This window comes from Saccopteryx leptura, chromosome 4 (assembly GCF_036850995.1).
Source record: "Saccopteryx leptura isolate mSacLep1 chromosome 4, mSacLep1_pri_phased_curated, whole genome shotgun sequence".
Classification (NCBI taxonomy): domain Eukaryota; kingdom Metazoa; phylum Chordata; class Mammalia; order Chiroptera; family Emballonuridae; genus Saccopteryx; species Saccopteryx leptura.
The window spans coordinates 11710311-11735275 of NC_089506.1; the positions used below are offsets into that span (position 1 = coordinate 11710311).

General features: G+C 44.0%; 1 protein-coding gene across 8 annotated transcripts in view; it reads left to right on the forward strand.

The window, feature by feature from the left end:
* TENM3 (teneurin transmembrane protein 3) overlaps positions 1-24965 on the forward strand; it is a 615102-nt gene that overhangs the window by 481941 nt on the left and 108196 nt on the right. For all 8 annotated transcript variants that reach the window (XM_066380117.1, XM_066380120.1, XM_066380118.1 and 5 more), the window contains 5 exons: positions 12554-12768; positions 18356-18566; positions 18974-19075; positions 19225-19419; positions 20656-20856. In XM_066380117.1, coding sequence (XP_066236214.1) covers positions 12554-12768; positions 18356-18566; positions 18974-19075; positions 19225-19419; positions 20656-20856 — 924 coding nt within the window. The remainder of the gene's footprint in view (positions 1-12553; positions 12769-18355; positions 18567-18973; positions 19076-19224; positions 19420-20655; positions 20857-24965) is intronic.

The following is a 24965-nucleotide window of genomic DNA, read 5'->3' on the forward strand; positions in this document are numbered from 1 at the left end:
TGAAGAGAATATGTATTGCAAATGTTTTATTAATGTTAAAACTTCCTGATTTGTTGGGATTAAACTGAAGTTTTCACAGTACTTAGAAAGCGTGACTGAGGGAGGTGTGGGTTGAGATACTTCCCTCCTCGGTGCAGGGTCCTGGTCATTTCCAGGGACTACTTCTGCTGGGACCGGCATTCCTCGGTTCACAGGCACCTGTATTCAAATCCTGGCTTCTTCACCTATGGCCTTTGTGCCCCTTGGTCAAGCTTAGTAGTTCAGAGCTGCAAGAAAAATGTCAGGACAACCAAGGGTAGACTGTCTAGAATACTGCCGGCCCCAGATGTTTGGAAAAACACCATATAAATATGGCTTCAGAAATCTTTATGGAGCTGATAAACTTTTAAACTATTCACCACCACGACCGCTGTAAGCAATGTGTGAGTTATGTCGAAACTCACACGTGCTTTCACGCAGACATCTGAAGTGTTTCCTGAAGTAACACATATCACAGCTGGGGAAACGTAGCCTGGATTTTCTACTCTGTTGTATGGTCTTTCCCATCCCTGCAAGTGCTAGCTGGAACTCAGTGAGATGACTTCAAAATTTACAAAGAACTGTGCTTCACTGCCTCCTTCCCTCTCTCTCTGTCTCTCTCTGTCTCTCTGTCTCTCTCTCTCTCTCTCTCTCTCTCACACACACACACACACACACACACACACATGCACTATGGAGCTCCTCTTCTCCAGGAGGACGGCAGCTGCCCACGTGACCACAGAAGGACTGCACAGCTGGCGTGCAGCTGCAGAGCAGCTGTGTGTACCTGGGAGTCCAGTGCCCCTGCCTGGCCTCCCGCATCAGGATGGAGAGCAGATGGCCCAGGACGACTTAGGACACCAGGGAACAGATCCCCCACCTGCCGTCCAGAGTAGAGGACTTGTAGGAATTTCTCTGAGCTCAGACCTCATCCAGATAATGGTCACATATTCCTTTTTCATTATTTCTGGAATAGCCACAAAAAAAAAACAAACCCTAAACTGAAAGGAATGAAAGGAACTCTTATTTCTGTTTTCCAAGTAGAGATTCTTAGTGTGTGTCTCTTAGATACGGGTAGACCTGGCTGCAGGGGCAGGAGGAGGCCCTGTTTGCCAGAACGAGGGCAGCTGGGACGCACCGCTCTCAGCCCTCGGGACAGACCTGCAGCGTCCGTCACCCGCAGCTGCAGCCTGATGAACTTCCGGAGAAGCTGATCACATCGTCTCTTTAGAAATCCTAGGAGACAGACACCCTGAAGAAAGCCGTAGCGTTCTGTACCGGGCTCCCTGGGAGAACTCAGTGTGCGGAGCACAGCGAACATGTTCCTTTCCAGCTTCCACGTGCAGCACGCTTGTCACGCCGCCCAGTCGCATGCTGACTGTATACCTGTGTTTCTAAGGGACAGTCGTGGTTCTGAGGGTCCAGGGAACTCCCTGCTTGCGTTTCAGCGAACACTGAACTGAGGCTTCTAAAGGGTACTTAGTATTTAAAAGATAAATGTCTGTCCTATGCCGGGGTCCTCTCCCTGATTAGTCCCGAGACCCCCTTTGACGACCGAGTGTAGAGATGAGATGTCAGAAGCTTGGGGGGTCTCTCTCAGGCAGAACAGAGGAACGTGGACAACATGAATAAAGAGGTGAGAATGGAGTTTGAGCTCAAGCACCAGTCTCTGTCCAGAAACTAAGATGATTCCCCTGGACCAAGGAACCCATCTAGCCTAATGGACTGGAAAGAACCACACAGGCCTCTGTTCGAGTCGTAGCTCCTTCGTTTGTTTACTCTGTAACCTTGAGCAAGTTACTTAACCTCTCTGAGCCTCCGTTTCCTCGCAGGGACAGAGGGAATAAGAATACTTGTCTCTCGACTCACCAACTTCCACAGCCTGGCAGCCCTGCTGTATTTCCCTTGCAAAGTCTTCCACGGTTCTCAACAATTATTTTGAATGTTCCTGTTACAGGGGGAATGATGAGACCTCAGCTCTTGTCTTCTCGTGAGAAAGAATGCATTTGAGACAAAATACAGCAAGCAAAAAAAAGAAAAGAATAAAAAAGAATTTATTGGCTGTGCAGGAAGAAAGTCAGAGAAAAGAGGGCCTGGGAGACAGGTTCCGGGGGTGAGCCTGGGATGAGCGGCCACTGCCCACTGTGCCCCTGGTGGCATGTCTCATGGTGTCCCTTAGAGTTTAGGAGAAAGAGAGGGGCAAGGGGACTGCTCCTGGGTGAGAAGAGGGCGGGCAGGAGGAGGAGGAAGGCGCTGGCGTGCTCCGGGCAGGAGGAGCACACGGGACCTCATACCTGAGGGGTTCTGGGGGGACGGGATTGTAGGGGAAGTCCCAGAACTGTTCCCGGGTAAGAAGAGGGCGGGCAGGAGGAGGAGGAAGGCGCTGGTGTGCTCCGGGAAGGAGGAGCACACGGGACCTCAGTCCTGAGGGGTTCTGGGGGGACGGGATTGTAGGAGAAGTCCCAGAACTGCTCCCGGGTGAGAAGAGGGCAGGCAGGAGGAGGAGGAAGGCGCTGGCGTGCTCCGGGAAGGAGGAGCACACGGGACCTCAGTCCTGAGGGGTTCTGGGGGGACGGGATTGTAGGGGAAGTCCCAGAGGAGGATCTCATCAGAATATCATCAGCTCTCCAGGTGTGTTCCTTTAGGGTCATGGTCTTCACTGGAAGGTCAGTGTCACGACAGGGACAGTGGTCAGCCGTGGCTTCCCTTAGTCTGGTTTTGCTGCTGTTCTGAACCTGGGGCTGAAACACAACTGAGGCGCAGATGTTCTCCATAGGGGTTACCGCTTTGAGGCTATTCTCCAGCCCCTGTTTGTTCTCCCTCTCAGGGGGTCTGAAACCACAGGACTAGCAATATGCCAAGGGTGGAAAGGTCAGGGAAGGGTCCAAATCCCGTGACCAGCGATAGGAAATCAGAGGGTCTACACCACATGACCCACTAAGAGGGGGACGGTCACCCTGGGGTCAAGGTCCTTGTTTTTCCAGCTCTGCCCATTGCTAGGCACCTGGGGCTTCGGCCCTGGTGGTGCCTGACCCATCGTCCTGGCTCTCTCTGCCCAGTCTGTCTGACTGTCCACCACATGCCTCCTGTCCTCAGAACTCCACTCCTCCAGCTTCCTCAGCTGAGACTTTGCAGTCTATTCGACATCAACAGCAACAACAAACAGAAACCTTCAGAGGGGGTTCTCTTAAACAGATCTCCATTCCCGTGTGTATCTGGATTTCTTCTTTCACCCTTTTCTCACCCCATTCAAGGCTCGTCTTTGCCGAGTACTCTGGATCCCGTCCTGTACCCTCAAAACCTCCCACTCTGCGGACTCTGCCTATCAACGTCTCAGCAGTCTGAGGTCCCTCGATGTCTTTGAAAAGCACGTCAGGGAACCCGTGCGTCTGCCTCCTGTTCCAGCCCCACCAGTCTCTCTTCTCCCCTGACAGCCAGCCTTCTCGAGCCCAGGACGCACGGTCACGCTTTCCCTTTCCTTACCTCCCACGTCCTCCTCTTCCGGCCAGGCGCCTCCCTGGCCTCCTCCGCCGCCGCCACCACGCACGCCACTGATGTCTTCCGGTTACCGACCGCTGATCGCTGTGTCCGTAGCGTCGATGATCACTTCTATCTTCAGATCACTGAACAGTTAGTTCATCTGTCCCTCCTCGTTGACACATGCTTTTCCTTTAGCTTCTGTGATACCATCTGTGTCTTCACTGTCCTCCTGGCTTTTTGGGGAGTGACATTTCAGTTTGTTCAGTTGACTGTTCTTCCTCTATCCCATCTCTAAATGTCGCTGTTTCTCAGGACTCGGCTCTTTTCAAAAGGTAATCACGCCCGGTTCTCTCATTCACTCCTCTGGCTTTGGTTTCAGAGTGTGTGTGTGTGTGTGTGTGTGTGTGTCTGGCTTTGGTTTCAGTGTGTGTGTGTGTGTGTGTGTGTGTCTGGCTTTGGTTTCAGTGTGTGTGTGTGTGTGTGTGTGTGTGTGTGTCTGGCTTTGGTTTCAGTGTGTGTGTGTGTGTGTGTGTGTCTGGCTTTGGTTTCAGTGTGTGTGTGTGTGTGTGTGTGTGTGTCTGGCTTTGGTTTCAGTGTGTGTGTGTGTGTGTGTGTGTGTGTGTGTGTGTTCTGTGTGCTCCCAAATCAGTAAGTGCAGCCCCGAGCACTCTCCTCAAACTCCAGACATCAACTACGTGAAATCTATCCAAGTAGCTTTGAAACAGGTCCACCTGGCTGTCTTCCAAGCATCTCGGTGTCTCAAACTGAACCCATCCACTCCTCTGGTTTTCTGTTACTGCATAACAAGCCACGCCGAAACTCAGTGGCTTAGAAGAACAATTTGTTATCATCTCTCATGGTTCTGTGGGTTGACTAGGCAATTCTTCTGTTTTTCGCTTGGGTCTCTTGTGCCATTGCTTTAAGATGCCAGCTGGGTCTATCTGAAAGCTCCGCTGAGCTGGAGGTCTAAGGTGTCATCCCCATGGCTGGCAGTTGATGCTGCCTGTTGGCCGGAGCTCAAAGGTGGCTGTCCACGGGAGCATCTACACATGCTCTTCGCCATGGCTTGTGCTTCTCGGAGCACAGCAGGTGATTCTGAAGAAGAGGGTCCCAAGAGGGAGCATTCGAAGAGGCAAGGTTTCTGAGATATTGGACATTCCAAGGTGTCACTGCCATCACATCCTGTTCGGCAGAAAAGTCAGTCAGATCAGCCCAGCTTTATGAGAAGGAGAAGTCAACTTCCTCTCTTGACTGGGGTAGTGACAGGGCCACGTGCCATAAAGGCATGAGAGATGGAAGAAGTCGTGGCCATCTTTGGAAAACACAATTGGCGTATCATCTTTCTATCCAAATTTGCCTCCCTTTTCAGGCTTTCTGTGTCAGCAGATGGCATTGTCATTTACCCAGTGACCAAGGCCAGGAGCTCAGGCATCAGGCTGGACTCTTCCTACTCTTTCCCCTCCCACGTTCAGTCACCACGACCTGTCAATTCTAACTTCATAGTATCTCTTGGATCCCATTGTCTGTCACCTGGATTACAGAAGCCACCTTCTACCTGGGATGTGTGTCTCTAGTCTCACCTATCTATTCTTCAAACACAAATTTGAAATATTACTACCCTGCTCGACACCCTTCAGTGACCTAGATTCAGACCAGATGCCTTTCAGGGACTTACAAAGCTCTCCGCAATGTGACTGTTCACCGCCCCATGCGATCATACGGAGACAATATAGCAGAGAGATGGAGAAGAGGCTCTTGAACCAAACTATCTGGTTTGATGTCCTTGTTCTGATCTTTAATGCCATGGTTACTGGGACAAGTTACATAGCTTCTCTGCGCCTGTTTTCTTATTAATTAAAGGAGTCTTAAGAATTCATTTTAAATACAGTGATTATAGTACATAATAAATGTTTAGACAATGCTGGTGACTATTCATAGCCTTCTTTGCTAGAGAATAAGGCAAAGATTATTATTTTCCCACCGCTCTGTCCTAAGCTTTTAGCATAGTTATTGACATGTAATTGGTGCTCAACAAGTATTTACTGAATGAGTAAGTGAAAATAGTATGGCCAAGTAATATAAAGTATATCAAGGGTCCAACACAGGGCCTTCTATAAAGTATACACAAAGCAAATGTTGATACAGGATAGTCTATATTTAAGAACTGAGGCTCTGCCACTCACTGGATAGCTTTAAGCAAATTACATTCTCTAACCTCCTGTTTCTTCATAGGCAGTAGTGAGATTTAAGTCAGAGAACGCATGTAGGCTTAAGCAGTGATTGGAACATAATGAGTATTTGATCATGCCAGTAATTATTAGTTCACTCTTTTTTTTCTGCCATTCAAGATTATGGGCTTGTATTTTTGCAGCAAACTCTTAAGAAGATCCTTAAGCCTGACCTGGCAGTGGCGCACTGGATAGAGCATTAGACTGGGATGCCAAGGACTGAGGTTCAGGACCCTGAGGTCGCCAGCTTGAGCACAGGCTCATCTGTTTTGAGCAAAAAGCTCACCAGCTTGGACCCAAGGTCGCTGGCTCGAGCAAGGGGTTACTCAGTCTGCTGAAGGCCCACGGTCAAGGCACATATGAGAAAGCAATCAATGAACAACTAAGGTGTCGCAACGAAAAACTAATGATTGATGCTTCTCATCTCTCTCTGTTCCTGTCTATCCCTCTCTCTGACTCTCTCTCTCTCTCTGTAAAAAAAATAAATTTTTAAAAAAAGATCCTTAAATCAGCATCAATAATATCTTCTGAAGCAATCCTAGAAATCCTTATCATTAGTTACTTATATTTTATTTATTTGGATTTTATGAAAGTAATCTTATCCTTAATCTTGCTTCAAAGACAAGAGACTCATTCACTCTACATTCATTTATTGAGCACATATTAGGTGCCATGTCCAGAGCAAGGTTCTGAGGATAAAGCAGTGAAAACAGAGAGTCACTTTTGTTCCCAGAGTGTCTGAATTTCTAGGCAAGACAGAAATCAAGCCAGCAATTACACATAATTAGAAAATGCACAATAGGGAACAGTAGAGAGTACCACAGCAGGGCATTTCAACACTGGCCCTATTGGAAAAGAGCAATAAGTCAAATGCCAATATTTAGCATAGGATAATTTGGAACAATATAAGACAGTATTAAAGGCCATAAATTTTAGTTAGTGTAACTTCGGCAAATGACTTCTCCAAACTCTTTGGTATGAGTACAAATTGAACAACTACATATATATGAGTGTGTATATACATATATGTATGATTAATACTATGTATGTAAAGAAAGTCATTCAAATTGCTTTTAAATTTTCATTATTGTTCATTATGTATCAATTTTCTCAAACACTAGACAATTGCAGTATATCAGAGTTAGCAAGTTCAAGATTGCCCGGGAATTGAAGCCACGGCCTAGCAGGGCTGCAGGCGCATTGAGCTTCACTCAGTATCGTTTAGGGATTCCTTGCGTCGCTGCCGTGGATAAGTTTCTTCATTAGGTGCCATATTGGTTTTGTCTATTAAACTATGTTTGCAAGATAGTTATGTTCTATTTCCCTTAGCTTGTGATGGTAACACTCTGTGTCCACAATGTTGAGTTACGGGTGGGATGGTTCATCAAAAGATGCATGCTCTCTCAGAGATCTCCAAGTCAAGGTATGCCTGACCTGTGGTGGCGCAGTGGATAAAGCATCAAAGTCAAGGTACGCATCCAAGACTAGGTCACGGGATTGCAGGGTGAACTATTTGTTGATTGCCTATACACGTCTCAACTTGCTCTCTGCCATCATAATTATTAGTGCCTCCGTGGGACTTAAGATGATATTGTCCTTTAGCCCCTTCAACCGGTGAGTCAGACTTTTGTAGTTGGATTTCTTCTCTGCCTTCCCATTGTAATCATGCTAGGATTATTTACTCATGTCACGCAGGCAGCAAATTCAGGGTATATTAGGGCAGATATATTTAGTATTTTCTTTAATTCTCCATTGTTTTCTGTTGTCACAAGATAATGTTCAGTCACCAAACCTTCTAATTGCCAGGATGATTTTAAAGACTGTTTTGTCCTTGTGACATCTAGCATTAGGTAAACTATCATCTATAAAATATCTCTAGAAAACAAAGCGCTTTTTTTAAAGCGTGGTCTGAAAAATGCCATTTTACGGATGTGTTTTCGCATAAACAGGGCATCGCATAAACAAAGAGAGGAATAACAATAGCTTTGTGTATGTGGTCTCTCCGTGTTTGCACACTCTGACAACGGTCTTTTAAGACATTAAGACTGTTCCGCCACATGCTTACTAATGAAAGAAAAATCACAGTTAGTAGGAAAGGCTGCTGGTGGCTCCCACATTCGGACTCAACAGGACACGTTGAAAAAAAAAAAATCTTCAAGATGATGCTCTATTGTGTTTGAAGACGTGCTACATCTCACTCTTGCTGTGAGGGCTTTAATTGGTTTGATTCCCAGCCTCTAAGCTTTGAGTTTAGAATAACGACAGGGCACTCGGTGGCCCTGTCTATTTTTTTCCTCCATCATTCCTCCTTTCTCTCCCGGTGAAACCTACAGACAGCCTTGGTGTTGCCTATGATCATACCCAGGTTCAAACTCGGGCAGGAGGATGGCGTGATCTCTGTGAGGGAGGACAGAGCGTGTTGGCACCAGCCCTCCTGTTATTTCCTCTGAAGCCCAAGTTTTCTGGAATTCAGGGCGTGATGAAAGATGGCTGTGTCCAGGCTTTTATCTCAGAGGACTGATGAGCTTCAGAGGAAAAGGCTGTGCAGGTATTTACAAGTTGATCAGGCTGTGTCCACGGCTCGCTGGCTTCCAGGTGTGTTTACAGTCGATAGAGAGCACTTAAAAATGCTAACAGGAACGACCACAGTTGACTTGGCCGCCTGAGAGAGGGGCCGCGGCTGGGAAAGGAACAGCGCCTGATCTGAGGGCTCAAGTCCCCTGACATTCCAACTGGAGGCGGGAGCCGGAATGTTGACTGATCCAGTTCGGCGGATTGAAGCAGAGAGAAAGCGGTGATCTTACTGGGAAAAAGGATACTGAGTCTGTGCAGTATTTTTAAAACAGTTTTATGCAGAAGTCAACCAAAAGACAGCACTTGCTAGGAACCTCTTAAAAATTATTGCACGAAGAATATGATGTTCTAGTATCCAGGGTCATTTTTATTTCACAAGAACTGGTCATTTCCTCCCAATAAAAATAAGTTTAATTTTATGTTCTAAAAATGAGTTAAGCAGATTTTCTGGTATGGTTCCGTGGGTTAATATGTGTGATTTTATATGAAATAGACAAATTTAAAACTGAGTAATTTACAATAATATTTTTGTTTTAATAAAAAGCAAAGAATATAATTATGATGATATAAAACATGGTTTGGGAATTATGCAGGTCTTGACTTGACCCTTGACTCTATATCCCTCACTTTGGCCATAATTTACTTCTCTGTGTCTTAATTTCTTCATTTCAAAATAAGATCAACCTCATAGTTTTTTGAAATTTAAAATAGATAGTATAGGTGAAACCCTGTGGTATATTGTAGGTTCCCAGGAAAGGTTAGTTTCATTTCTCTCCCCTCCCCCTCAGTCTTTCCAATAATAAACGCTAACTTATGGCAAATGTCAGGGCAGGCGCGTGTGAAATGAAAAGTAGAAACCCGTCTCAGGTATTTACAACTCCCCGTGACTAAAAAAGATGTCTGGTTAGACAAGAAGCAATAATCTATATTCTTTATCTTTTTATTTAATTATATGTTCTAATTGTGCTAAAATGAATATGTATAACTTTTGTAAAAGAAATGTTTAAAATTTTAATGAATGATGCATTATTTATAACCTTTGAGTTGATACATGAAAAATTATCATTACTATAACCCAATTTTTACTTTGATTCCCTAGAGCATTTTTTATTACTAAATTAGTTCAAGATAAATAGACCTGATAGCCAGAGAGTTGTGAACTGCCATGGTTAGGGACATCCAGGAGAGAGGAGAGGAAGCGAGGCTGTAAATGATGGATTTTATTAAACTTTCTCGGACAGCCGCCTCCTGCCTCCGCCTGCATTATCTACAGCTGCACCCGAGCTCCTCCCTCCACGTCCCGGCTTCCCACACGGCTACACTTTCAGTCACTTCCCCTCTAGCCTGGTCACACCCGCTAGTGAGTCTCCATTTCTCTGTGGCTCTCCTTTGCAACAGATGGTACAGGATACAGTAGTCCGGGCAGAGAACCATGCCAGCACTGACGAGGGATGTGCTCTCCCCCAAACTTCACAGTCATCTATCTGTGTGGGTTTGTTGGGAGTCACCTTAGACCCTAACGGCCGTACACTGGATATCCACCATGCTCGCCTGTGATCGCCAGGCACGCTCCCGAGTAATCTCAAATTCTGCTTCTCCTGATCTCTCTCTCTCTCTCTCTCTCTCTCTCTCTCTCTCTCTCTCCTCACACACACACACACACTACAGAAACAAGTGCCTTTCTAGCATTGAAATACATTTTACTCGTATTAAGTCTACTTTAAGTATATTCTTTTTTCTTTTCTTTTTTTTTTTTATAAATTAAGTGAGAGGCAGGGAGGCAAACAGACAGACTCCCACATGTGCCCTGACCAGGATCCACCAGGCATGCCCCCTACGGAGGGTGGGGGGGTGCTCTGTGCATCTGGGGGCACTGCTCTATTGCTCGGGCAACGGAGCTATTTTAGCTCCTGAGGGGAGGCCATGGAGCCATCCTCAGCACCCGAGCCATATTGCTCAAACCATTCGAGCCATAGCTGCAGGAGGGGGAGAGGGAGAGAAAGAAGGGGGAGGGGAAGAAGTGGAGAGTCAGATGCTCGATTCTCCTGTGTGCCCTGACTGAGAATTGAACCCAGGACGTCCACAGGCTTGGCCGATGCTCTACAGCTGAGCCAGCTGGCCAGGGCCTAAGTATATCTTTTTAAAACACGCCGTACATTGTATGCATAGTAAGATATATTTACTAATACATGCATCTTCAGGAAAGAGGGTAAAATAACACTCTTTGGTAAAATAGAAAATACAAAAAAGTCACTAACATGAAGTATACAGACCAAATTCTTTAACACGGCATTCAAGGCCCTCCACAAAGTGACGTCACTCTCCCTTTCCAACCTTATTCCCCATTCCTCCCATGACAAGCCCATTAACATCTTCCCCTCATTCAGAATCTGAGAGCCAAGTGCTTTGTATAATCTGTTCCTCACAATAGTCCTGTGATTGCTTCATTCGTGTCCCCACTCTACTGAGGAGACTTAGTGTCTTCCTTCAGGTGCCACAGCTAGTTAGTGAGACAGCAAGTTTTTCCGACTCCAAAACCAGTTTCCTTAATTTCCTTTCTAGCCAGAGGGGTCTGTGCTCGGACGGGCATCCTGACAGCGTGGTGTTCACCCGACTCAGAACCCTTGTCCTACGCATCTTTCAGTGTTTACTTCAGAACTGAACTCAGCTGTGAAATCTCTCAACGTCCAGCCTACAGTGCTGTCACCTGCCTCTGGCCCTTTTTCACATGTCACTCTAGACTTTCATTTAATTTATCACCCAGTAGGTGTTGTCTTCCCAACCAGGTAGCGAGTTGCTCAGTGGCAGAAGCCGTGGGCGCCACAGTAGGCCACCTCTAAGGTTCTCCTCTTCGGAGTGTATTTCCTCCCATCACCTGCCGTTCTGTATCCCCATAGACACTGAGAAAGGCACCCAGTGGTGAAGTCATGACTCCTCATAAGCAGTCAGGAGGCTCTCTGGTGTGTCAGTAAATTAGAATCGTTCACAACTCTCTGATACATGAAATAAAGTCCTCCAAATTTTGAATAATTTCTTGAAAGGCTGTTATGCAAGAGATATTGTAAAAGATAATATCTGAAATAAATAATCAGGTTGATGTTTTACAAAAAGACCAACTTAATAGTAAGTCAGTTTTGTGACTTTGAAAAGACTGAATCAATAGAGCAGCAGTTCTCAACCTGTGGGTCGCGACCCCGGCGGGGGTCGAATGACCAAAACACAGGGGTCGCCTAAAGCCATTTCCGGGGTCGCGACCCACAGGTTGAGAACCGCTGCAATAGAGGATAATTTGCCCGGTTTCATTCTGTCCCTGAGCGTTTGTGGACCCTTTCCGAATGGGAGATGATGTGGCTTTATTTCCATTTAACATAAATTACAAAGCCTCCTTGGTCCCCAGCCCCCTCAGAATAACTGAGAAAGACCCTTAGCAAAGACGAAAGGGGGGAACGTCATACCGAAAACAAAACAAAACAGGACTCTTGGATTTGTTTCCTAAAACCAGGCCTTGGAGATGGTCTCTGCAGGGTCACAGAGACACTCTTTGTCCCTACAGGTTGAAGGTCATTGACAGGGATCATTCACGGCTGCCTGCTGAGGCTGCAGGTGAATTTGAGGCGAGGGTCAAAAGAAAGAGGAAAAGTTGTCGCAGCCTCACAACTAAACTCTCCTCAGAGTTTAAACTCACCCCGCCTTCCCCTCTGGTCCGCCCACCACCCCTTGTCCATTTCCCTTCCAGCATCTGGTTGTTCATCCATTCTAATAAATAGTTGAGAGGGAACTACAGTACTTGAATCAGTGCCATTGATTGCTTCTGTTGCTTGTTTAAGGATTGATTTGAAAATCCCTATAATCCCATTCCGCCTTAATTTATGTTTAGAATGACTGATCACTACCAGACTTAATCTCTCCCCCAAAATAACAAGACATATAATTTGCAAGATAATTATGTTTTAAGTCATCAAGAAAAAACTGTAGGTGTGAAAACAGTTTCAGTAATAGGCATACTTTGGGGGAAGTCAAAGGATTTTTGACATAAATATCTTAAAGAATATGTTCGTTGAACTAATAATTAACAAAAAAAAAAAAAAAGCTTTTATAGTGGAAATTATATGAGAGTATTTCATTTATCAGAGGAGAAGGAAATGTCTGAGCATCTAGCACAAAGAAACTCTTTGAAAGCAAGGCTGTTTGGGTTTTTGTTTTGTTTTATTTTGTTGTAACGTTTTGTTCTCCTCTGAATCTCTTCCATTCAGGGAAATTAGGTGGATTTACACAAGAAAATAACACCATAGACTCAGGAGAACTTGATATTGGCCGAAGAGCAATTCAAGAGGTTCCTCCTGGGGTCTTCTGGAGATCACAGCTCTTTATTGATCAGCCACAATTTCTTAAATTCAATATCTCTCTTCAGAAGGATGCATTGATTGGAGTATATGGCCGAAAAGGCTTACCACCTTCCCATACTCAGGTAAAAATAGGCTTTGTTGTCAATAAAATGAAAACTGGCTAGTTTGCATTTTTAAAGTTATTCTGTTTTATAAGTTCAGCTGTTTAACTGTTTGACTACTTTTGTATTGATCTTTTTTTTTTTACAGTGAGAAGAATTTTGAATGTAGGGTTACACTTATCTTAAAGTTTTTGAATTAGTTAGAAGAACAGCATTTTTTTTTCCCTTCAGCTTGCTTCAGCCATTATTGATTGATTAAAATGTACTAAAATTTGTGAGTAACTTAAATGAATACTGAGCATCATCTGAGCACTCAGTCAAACACTATGGATTTTTCAAGTGTTTTATAAAGGTTCTATGGTGATTTCAGATGATCTTACTCCTTTCATGTAATAGGTGCATAACATTTTCATCTCAGACACGTATTCATTCCGTTGAAAATGTATTATTTTTTACTTTATGCCAGATTTTCTCTGAGTAAAGAAATTATTGGGACATAAACATCAATATGATGATGTGAACGTCATCAACTCAAGCCATGATTTCTCATCTACAAATAATGAACAATGAAATAAAGAGGCAAAAAGCTTTATGGATAACCAAGGATGATCACAGTAGTGTGGTACTCAAAACCATTTACACGTTCTTGTATCATAAACTCAAAGAACTTGAAAGTCAATTGGCTTGCATGAAGATCGCTTTACAATAACAGTCACAGAGAAAGGGACAGTGATTCCACAAGACCTAATATTGGGTCTCAGTGTATATATTGGAAATTGTGGGTTCAAGGAGGTCCCATTATGGCTAAGAGAAATTATTTAAATTACCTCCCATAAAATTAGAGCTCAGATTTTCCCCAAGATCAACCATTATATGTTAGTAAAGACAGAAATTCCAAAAATATAATAGATAGTTAATTTAAATTGACAATTGAATGAACTTAAAGTTATACATGATAAACCAGTTTTGTTGTTACCCATGGAATTACATGGTGACTTTAATTTGATTTATAAAATAAAGACTGGAAGATTTTCATATATGCTTTATATTAGGTAATTTTGTGCAAAATGCTTATTCTATAACAAATTTAATATAGGAAATTATAAAGAAAAATTTATCCTATACTAATAAAAATTATATATTTTTTTAAGTGAGCAAGAAAATTTGAACATGCTTTTCCTAATGTCATTGTAGATCAGGGAAAATGTCATACTCGTATATAAATTTTATAGTTGTATATTTTTTTAATATTATGCTTAGGTGTATTACTTTTTCTAATTTAACATTTCTCAAATAGAGATTATTAAAGTAAATATCTTTAATCCTTAAACATCAAATACTTTTTATTGTGTACTAGTGTTAAATAATTACATATGATTCTACTTTACGTTAATAGTTGACACTAACAAGGATATAATCAGATTTTCTTAAATGGAAGTAGGCCTCTATAACTTCAATTGTGTAACAGATAGATTGAATTTATAGTAATATTCCAGTGAAATAGAAAAAAATTATTCATGGGAACCATATACATAATTAAGTTATTTTTATATAAATCAAGATACATACCTGTAAACTAACAGCACAGCAGTGAGAGCGTAACTATAAAGTAAATTCAAAACTAGTTCCAGAAAATAAAATTTTAATGTGTTGTGCACTTCATAGGTTTATTCAAAGATTTAGGGTTGGCTTTTTGCTAGTTATATATGCCATATAAGATTAGAGAAATAAAAGGTGCAATTTCAGGTTTTCTGATAATTCTTCTGGTGTTTAAACACAATATACATGACGTCCATTTTTCTTTTCTACCACGATATATATGTTTAAGTAAGCTACACATTTTCTATACGCTGCAGAGTTATTAGAGTTCCGTTCCTTGCTTTATTCAAGATCAGCAGAGCAAACAACTGTTTCTGAATTCAGTGTTTAATCATGAAATATGCTGCCTGACCAGGCGGTGGTGCAGTGGATAGAGCATCGGAATGAGATGCAGAAGACCCAGGTTCGAGACCCCAAGGTCGCCAGCTTGAGCGCGGGCTCATCTGGATTGAGCAAAGCTCACCAGCTTGCGCCCAAGGTCACTCAGTCTGCTATAGCCCCCCAGTCAAGGCACATATGAGAAAGCAATCAATGAACAACTAAGGTGCCGCAATAAAGAACTGATGGTTCTCATCTCTCTCCCTTCCTGTCTGTCCCTATCTGTCCCTCTCTCTGACTCTATCTCTGTCACCAAAAAAAAAAAAAAAATCATGAAATATGCTGTCAAGCAGCCCAGATGGGACATTTCTCTGTTTCTGGGGAACATTACAAAAAACCAGCCTGAAATAATTAACATTGGCCAGCCATTCAGAATAGTGACTTGAGTTTTGAAAGTACTCGTGACCCTTTATAAAACCATTCGTTTGTCGCCAAGGAGTCAGTGCCTCCCCCCCCCTCCCGCCCCAGTGTTCAGCTCACTCTCCTGGATGGTCAGAAGCCCAAGGGGGAGGTGACTTACCACCCTGCTAGGGACTACTGCATCGTTTCCTTTAGGCGCAGTTGCATGTAGGCTGTTTTAGGATGGGAGTTGGAAAGCTGGGTTCTAAGCACACACTTCTACCCACTTTTTGGCCTTGTACAAATCACTCAACCTCTCTGTGCCTTAGTGAGAGAATTAGATAAAATGGTCTGTAAAATCTCTTCCCGCTCTATATCCCAGTGACTTACAGTGAGACTATGCCACCACCAAAAAGAAAAGTTGGTTTAAGAACAGTTAAGCCTGACCAGGCAGTGGTACAGTAGATGGAGCATTGGACTGGGACACAGAGGACCCAGGTTCAAAACTCTAAGGTCCCCAGCTTGGCTTGAGCACGGGCTCATCCGGCTTGAGCATGGGGTTGCTGATTTGAGCGTGGGATCGTAGACATGACCCCATGGGTGCTGGCTTGAGCCCGAAGGTCACTGGCTTGAAGCCTAAGATCGCTGGCTTGCGCAAGGGGTCACTCGGTCTGTTGTAGCCCCCTGGTCAAGGCACATATGAGAAAGTAATCAATGAACAAGTAAGGAGCTGCAACGAAAAATTGATGCTTCTCATCTCTCTCCTTCCTGTCTGTCTGTCCCTATCTGTCTGTATCTCGGTCTCTCTCTGTCACAAAAAAAAAAAAAAAAAAAAAAAAAAAAAACACAGTTAAGTTTTCATAGATTCTGACTTCTCTTCATTTGAATAGCTGAGTTGAGTTAAGCCATGAACAGCCTGTTCGGAGATAACCCACCTCAGCATACCTTTGTCAGGTAGAAGTCCTGCCTTCCTGATGGCTCCCCAAAGTGGGAAAACTGAATTTTGTCCTGAAAATAGCCCAAGGTCTTAAGACTCATCTGCATAAAAAATCCATGTCTCCATGTTCCTGAATAGGTGCTACAAAGCAAACCTCGCATCAATGAAATTTACCCATAAGTGTACTATACACCTAAGAACAAAGGTTATTAAATATTTCTATCACATGTAATGTTTTTACTTTATATCGAGATAACTGTAGCATTGAGTAGGGAATTTATCTTTAGGGAGTCGAATAACTCGCCTGAAGTCATGTGTGAAATGCCCCTGCAAAAGAGCCTAGAACTGGGTGGAGGCTCAGCGACTGTCAACTACCCCCCACCACCACCACCATCACACCCACTGCTCCAGCCTTATGTTATTGTTCACGGTGTGATGTCAATGGTGTTGCCTGTGATAAAGGCGATAATTATGAGTAAGGTTTGAAAGACCAGTTAAAACTCACATTTTTCTCCCTTTCAAATTTCTTTTTTTTAGTTTATTGATTTTTAGAGAGAGGAGAGAGATTTGTTCCACTTATTCTTGTACATGCCCTAACCAAGGATCGAACCCATAACCTTGGCATATTGGGATGATGCTTCAGCCACCTAAGCTACCTGTCCAGGGGCCTCCCTTTCAGTTTTTCATTCATTGTGTTTAGTGTTAGAAGACAGAGGTGTTTATATGCAGTGGGGCCATGAGAAGAAACTCTTTTTCTGTCTCCTCCATGCTCACACAAATATTTCAGTGTGATGAGGAAATGAATGGCTTGCGATAAAAATCATCTTTCAAAGGCGCTGAATTAATCTTCCTCTGATAATTTTGGAATACATTTCCAGTGAAATTTGTGCAGGTCAGCCACACTAGTCATTATTTTCATCCTTGTTAAGATATAAATTCAGATTGAATGCTAATTGAGTGGTAGCTTTTTTACAAGTCAGACACTGAATCGGATACTCTGAATTCTGTTCAATAATAGCGGGGGGGGGGGGGGGGGTCCTGTGATCATGGTCGTGGCACTATATTTCACCGTGAATTTCAGAACCCCAGCTACTCATTTTATTCCAGTTCGATTGCATGAAAAGGGATTCATATAACCTTTTTAAAAAATAGAACTCTGATGAAATTCCATTTAAGGAGGATTTCAGAAAGTAGAATATTGATAGTTCACATGCATAGTCCTGTAACGTTAACGATTAATATATGTAGTACTGTAGTAAACTTACACCAGGGGCTCACGGCCTCAGGAATAAAATGAAACTAGGTAAAAGTCTATAGAAACCGAATCGCTCTACTTTTAAGAAATGTATCTAGCAAGTTGATTAAAGCTCTATTGGAAAGTCTTTGCAATGTCTTCCCAATGTACTGCGTGATCTATGGTTACAATATTTTACCCCCACTATTACCAGTCTCATTCCATATTTTTAATAATCTTTAAATCCTCCCGTTACATTCTAGCTACTCAACAATGTTCATGATTTATCTTACTAAAGCAAAACTTAAATTTAATGATGATTGACATAATAATTGGACATGCTTACATGACTACCGTCCCTTTAGAAGCCCTCAAGTTGCTCTTTTTTTATTATTATTTCTGATCCAAAAAATGCATCTTGTTATGTGTTTTTAATCTAATTGTAACTACGTAAAAACCCCAGGGCTTCTCTGTGGTGCTTGGTTATGTCGGGTCACGCGGAGCAGATACACTGCTAGGGATAGCACAGTCTGAGCGTTGAGCGAAGTGCCCTTGAGTTCAAGTCCCAGCTCTGCCACTTACCAGCTATGCAGACCTGTGGAAGCCCTTCAGGTCTGTTTCCATCCTCCGTGAGGTGTCCACGTGCATGCCTTCCCAGAAAGGGTGCCTGGGGGATCATAAATAATCCCAGCGCAGAGTGAGCATTCCAGAGGTGTAGTTACTACATGTACCTAGAGCACCTTAAGAGATTCTCCAGTCGTCTAAGGAAAAGAAGGCCGCTGGGTTCAAATGTTACCGATTTAGGTTTGTACGCCCAGACTGCCAGCACACATCAAGCTGTTCATTAGTCAGCGGAATTAAATAAATGTGGAAACCATGTGGCCCCGTTAGGAAAGACACCACCTGTGAAGGTTTAAACGCGTCCGGTAGGTCGTTTTCCTCGTCCCTGTAAATGCTAAGCCCAGACCTGTCAACCAGAACTTCTTTCTGGTGGTGTACTTATTAGATAGAGCAAAGGAGAAGAGTTTGGAGAAAAGAGAGAGACGTGGCTATGGCCATCGTGTTTCCGGCCACTAACGCGTTTATGCGTGTCCGTCTACCCCCCCCCCCTCTACCCCCAGTACGACTTCGTGGAGCTCCTAGACGGCAGCAGGCTGATCGCCAGAGAGCAGCGGACCCTCCTGGAGCCCGAGAGAGCCGGGCGGCAGACGCGGTCCGTCAGCCTGCACGAGGCCGGCTTCATCCAGTACCTGGACTCCGGCATCTGGCATCTGGCTTTCTACAACGACGGGAAGAACGCGGAGCACGTGTCGTTCAACACCATCGTCATCGGTAAGAACGGTGCCAGGGCAGGGGGCGGCCTCTGCCAGGCTAGAGCCCGAGCACGGTGGGGTGGGCAAGGGATGGGCTTCCCCCAAGGCTGAGGGGTTCCAGGGGCGGTGAAGCCCCGAGGTGGAAGGCGAGGAGTGCTTTTCCTTGCTCGTGGATGACGATGTGACACAGCACGCTGCCCCGAGGAAAACGTTCTTGGGAAGCAGCTTGGAGGACAGGTGCCCGTGGGAGGACAGCGCCTCGCTCTGCTGTTGGAATAATCTGGTGTCGCGGACCCGGTCTGGTGATGGCGCACGCCGGCCACCCCTTCCTTCAACACGCAGCTCAAGCGATCCAAGTTCCCCCGGGTCCCCCTGGGAGAGAGGCAGGCTCCACGACACGCGTCCCTCCTTTCTCTTTCCCTGCAGAGTCCGTGGTGGAATGCCCCCGAAACTGCCATGGAAACGGAGAGTGTGTTTCTGGAACTTGCCATTGTTTCCCAGGCTTTCTGGGCCCGGATTGTTCCAGAGGTATGCGCGGGGAGCTGCCCTTCCCAAAGCCACGGTCCTTCAGCCCTAGCAACCGGAGCGACTCGGGACTCCGCCAGGGCGGGGGAGAAAGGGCTGCGTCCCCGGCCGAGCCGGCGGCCGCTGACCCGGTGTCGTGTTTCATTTCACAGCGGCCTGTCCCGTGTTGTGCAGCGGCAACGGGCAGTACTCCAAGGGCCGCTGCCTGTGCTTCAGCGGCTGGAAGGGCACGGAGTGTGACGTGCCCACCACGCAGTGCATCGACCCGCAGTGCGGGGGTCGTGGGATTTGCATCATGGGCTCTTGTGCTTGCAACTCCGGGTACAAAGGAGAAAACTGTGAAGAAGGTAAACATGGCCGTATTGACAGAAGCCTGTTGTTATCTGCGCGGAAGAAGAAAACAGATTAACTGCGTAATCTTCTGCGTGGCAGACGGGCCTCTGTGTTCGCCCTTCTTATGAAAGTCATTTTGATTTTCGTACTTATAGATGCCTTGTTTCATTAGCATGTGAACTGAGAGGGAGAACAAACACCCAGGACCCCTTTGCTCTTTCTCAAGAGTGTGAATAATTCTTTTCTTTCTTTCTTTCTTTCTTTCTTTTTTTTTTTTACTCGGAGAAAGTAAGCAGACATTTGTGTCTTGAAACCAACAGTAAACTGTTTTATGAGTTTTTTAAGTGGGTTTTCATATTGCTATCAGCTCATTCTTTTTATGTACTACTTTTTTTTATTAGCATGCATTGTTGAACAATCACAAGTATAAAATATTTTTGAATTTGCTCCCTGTTCTTTTAATATCTTGCATCTCTTACTCTCCTCTTTATCAGCTTTTAAATCGGGCATTTTGGCATCTCTAGAAAGACAGACTATTGGACAGAATTAGTGAGAAAAGTACAGCATGGGTTTGTTTCCACATTCTACATAATGATGACAGTCTGCATACTACACTGTGGAGTGCCGTTGAATTGTTTTTTTCCAGAAGCAGAAAAAACACCATTTCTGTTCTTCAATCAAATTGATTTTATTGATCTGCACACACAGAGTAATATAATTAAGTCCCTGGAATTAAATTTTCAGGCCATTGACCCTGCAAGTGTAAAGTTTTATTGAGTCAAATTGCTAAATTAAATCTCGTCATCTAAAGCACATTAAAGTGAATTAAGAAAGATAGAGAGAATGCAACTCATTTATTTCGCAGTTTGAGGGTCCCCACAGCTGTCGGCACTCCATGGTCGTGGGTTAGATCAGCTGATTCAGTTTTGTTATAGAGAAGCCAATACTTGTTACTCCCTGATTAGGCAGAACAGAGAGCAATGGTCTGAAATCTCGGGAGCCTAGGTGTGTGATTCATGAAAATTACAGATCTTCATGAGCATCTTGTTTATCCAAAAGGCGTGAATTCTAATAATTTAGTGCCTGATGCTTTGCATTTTCAGAAACAAGGTCTTGAAAACAGTAGGTATACATTTGAGTATCCAAAATACTTATCTAAATCAGGTTGGTATTGAATTCTTTATTCTTCCTGGACTATGCTGATATCTTCTGGATTTAATCATAAAATTGTTCTCTTCTCTTTGTACTAGCTGACTGTCTAGACCCTGGCTGTTCTAATCATGGTGTGTGTATCCATGGGGAATGTCACTGCAATCCAGGATGGGGTGGTAGCAATTGTGAAATACTGAAGACCATGTGCCCAGACCAGTGCTCTGGTCATGGGACGTATCTTCAAGAAAGTGGCTCCTGTACCTGTGACCCTAACTGGACTGGCCCAGACTGCTCTAATGGTGAGGCTCATCAATGCAGCGCTTAGTGTTATCTAGCTAAAGATGAAGAGATTGTAATTTTTAAAGCACACTTACTAAATTTAACATAGATTTCATTAAAGTGATTGTTTATAGAAATAATTATTACAGGTAATGAAATTTGTTGTCTCATAAAAAGGAAAGGAACAGGCTTAGCCAATTTGTCGTAGAAGTTTCTTCTTTGATATTATTGTAAAAAGGAATCTTTCATTTCTCTGAAGCGCTCTGTGAAGCGCTTGACTCTCCAGGACTGTGTGTGTGTGTAGCTTGGGGACGTGAGCACACTGTCTCATAACAGAGAAGCCTCCATTAAAAATTATTTGACAAGATCAGGCTAACTGTGATCATAGTAAAGACTAAACACATATAGGTTTTACGTTGTGTATGATGGTTCAACACGCAGTGTTTTAATTATGATGCAAGCATGTCTCAGAGATACTGCAGGCTCAGGGCCAGACCCTTGCGGTAAAGCGAGTAATGCCCTAAATCGAGTTGTAATCTTTTCTGCTGGTGGAAGACCTTGCCTTCAATTTGTTAAGAAATGTGGTATCTGTGAAGCACAGCAAAATGAGGGTGCTTGTAATGCGATTATAATAGAAATGGCAGGTAGTGATTTCATTCAATCAGTCAGGTTGTTATTGAGCACCAGCGATGTGCATGGCGTTGTGATGGGCCTTCTAGAATACAGCTTTAATACATTTTTACTTGTGACTGAGTGTGTACATAATCATGTGTGTGCTCACATACCTGAAACAGAAGCTTTCCAAAGTGGTAGACACTGATACTTTATTACAAGTCTATGCTATTTTTGTAAATTCTGGTTGCCACCCATGAGGTAGGTTCCTGGCCTGCTCACGAGTCACACGGTGTGAAAAGATGCTGTTACAGCCCAGAAAATTACTGCATTGCTGGGGAGATAAGATGAACAGGTGAAACCCTTAGAAGCCAGTACATTCCAGTTTAGTATTTCATGGAGTTTCGCCCGGGAACAACACGCTAAATTCCGTCACCATCCAGAGGCATGATCCCGCCTTGGTGCATGTTGAAAGTTCTCACACCCCTTGCCTTTTTTTTTTAAAGATCGTAGTTAGTGTGAGGGTGCAGAGGAACATTGGTTGACTCAGGGAAAATTCTAGAAACCACTTGAGAGCACGGAGTCTGACATCAGATGGCTGGGTCTCTGTCCAGCCTCTGCTACTTAGCTTTGCGGCCTGAGGCGAGTGCCCGTGTGCGTCCGCTTACCCGGCCTCCTGTGAAACGGCTCTCATCCTAAGATGTTCTTCACAGAGATGCTGCGCAAAGGACTTGAGTTCCTGCGTATAAAGTACTTAGTGCGGTGCTTAACTGGTAACAGAGTCTAAATATAGCTACCAGCAGCACCGTCACTGCTGTTAGCGAAGGTCAAGTCGTGAGACTATCTGTAGACACGAGACAGTGAAGACACGGTGTATTTGCAGGTAAAAATTGGGGTGGGCCCAGAGATGGGGGATGCGGTTTAGACATGACGGTTTGGAGAGTGAATTTACTCACAGGGCAGGTGTGCACCGACCCGTCGGACGAGAATGGCACTTTCAGACCGTCGTGTGGATCGCACATCCGTGTCAGGGGGTGCCCCGGGGAGACAGACGGCGGGAGGACACGTCGGGGAGCTCGCCCGGAAGAGTGAGGCAGGGAGAGCGTGGATGAGTCTGGAGATAGTCAATGACCAGGGTGCATCTAGGGGACATTTTAAAGGAAACGTAGACAGGACGGGCTAAGAAAACAGAACATAGATCCCAGTGAGAAGAGCAGGAAGTCTAAAACCAGGGAGGCTGACGTTAAGGTGGCCGTCTCTGAACAAAGCAGGAGAGTCGGAGAGGGGCGTGGCTCGTGGGGCAGGGAGGGTGTCACGCCGGGGATGGGTGAGGAACAGTGGTGACGAGCTCTGCTTGCACGTCCAGACTCTCCGGGCAAAAGTAAATAATACAAAGAAGGAAGAAGAGGAAGAATGAGAAGGAAGGAAAGGAAAAGTGGAGGAGGAGGGGAGACACTGGAAGAAGAGAGAAAGTTGGGTTAGAAGGACTTGTCCGCCAGAGCACGGACCCCACCAGGTGACTAAGAGAGAACACGTGGGTGGGGCTGGGGCTTCCGGAAGCCTTGCAGGTCGCACGGAGGCAGGTGTTTTAGGAAATCATCATTGGCCAGTGTGCATCCAGCAGGGGTGCCTGGCGTTATTTCAAATAACACACTAGCTGGTTTGGTCCTCTACCCTTCAAGTATATTTTGTAATTACAAGAATCAAAGTAAGCCTTTAGTTATTTCCTGTTGAGTTTTTATTTACATTTCTAGCTTTTATACCAAAAAAAGAAAAATGCATCCCACCAAGACAGTCACTGACAGTTTATATAGCTATGATCCCTTCTATAGTCAAGTTCTCAGTCCAAATCCTGTGTGCCTCTATCAGTGAAATAGTCATAAAAATCCTAGTTATAAAGTCAGACTTGTTCTAACTGCTCACAGAAACGAGGGGGTCGGGGAACGTGCAGATACTCCAGTACTTTCAGCCTTTGGTACAGTGCCTTTTCACCAATGAAATAAAAGTTGGTTTTGCATCTCATTTCCATAATCAAACAACTTTCTTTGACTTGTCATTTGCTTTTCTGATGTTCTTGTTTAATAAAAGGCATCAAATACTTCTATATTTTATCGTTTTATATTCATTTTGAAATATCCCCTAATTTTTGTGAACAGTATATTATCATTCTAATTTGTTTCCCCACAATAATACAAGTTTGGAGGGAATAGCAAAATAGTCCCTTTTGGTTGCATATAAAGTCACTTAACATTGCCTGAATTACTTTATAAAAAGGATAGTTTGTAATTTATACCAAATAACTCAGAAGGCAATTCTGTCTTATGCATCAAAGGATATTGCTATGACTAGGAAAAAAATATATGTGTTAATCAAAATATTAAATTGGCTGCCACAATTGCAGATCATTATTTTGAATATTTGGACTAATGTTTTATGCTGCTGTAATTAGTCTGCTCTTGGAAAATTGAATTTTACTTGAACGCAAAATGACGGCCCCGTTCTGTCTTTATACCCCCAGCGCAAAGCGGAAGCTGATCATGTATGAAAGTCTCAGTATAGAGAGCTGAATAACGAGTATAGTACTCTGCTTATGAAGAAAATGAGCGCTGAGTAAACTTGGCTTTTGGCTGCCAATAAAAAGGCAGGAAACTTACAGTTATGAGCAAAGATCTCAACTATGCACATAACAACACATCCTGTGCCTCTCCTTTATCTCCATGTTGTCCAGTTCTCATTTAAAGTTTACAGAAGCATTGCTAACTTACATTTGTGACTTAAAGCTTACTCGCAGCCTGACCAGGTGGTGGCGCAGTGGATAAAGTGTCGGACTGGGATGCCAAGGACCCAGGTTCGAGACCCCGAGCTTGCCAGCTTGAGCACGGGCTCATCTGGTTCGAGCAAAGCTCACCAGCTTGGACCCAAGGTCGCTGGCTCGAGCAAGGGATTACTTGCTCTGCTGTAGCCCCCTGGTGAAGGCACATATGAGAAAGCACTCAATGAACAACTAAGGTGTCACAACGAAAAACTAATGATTGATGCTTCTCATCTTTCTTCATTCCTGTCTGTCTGTCCCTATCTATCCCTCTCTCTGACTCTTTGTCTCTGTAAAACAAACAAACAAACAAAAAAACAAAAACAAAACTTATTCGCAATCTAATTCTGAATTTCTAACTGAATCCTAAAGCAAAAACACATTTTCAGCTGCCTCCTCTGTCGTCGTGGAAATGACCTTCAGATGTCTGAATTCAATCAGAGAGTAGATTTTACACCCAAAGAAACATTTGGTTAAGCTGCTACAAGAAAAGAAATGAATTATTCCCTTCAGAAAGTTTATAGGTTTGAAAGCAACAGAACTTTTCTCTATCTTTATCAGCCGTTGGCCCATTAATTAGCCCTTCAATTCCACTTCAATTAAATTAACTCTAATTAATAAGTTCATTACAAAGATCGACGCACCTTGCTCAAAGCTAGTGTGCTAAACGCTGATAAACACCTTCACCCTAATGGAAAATTGATT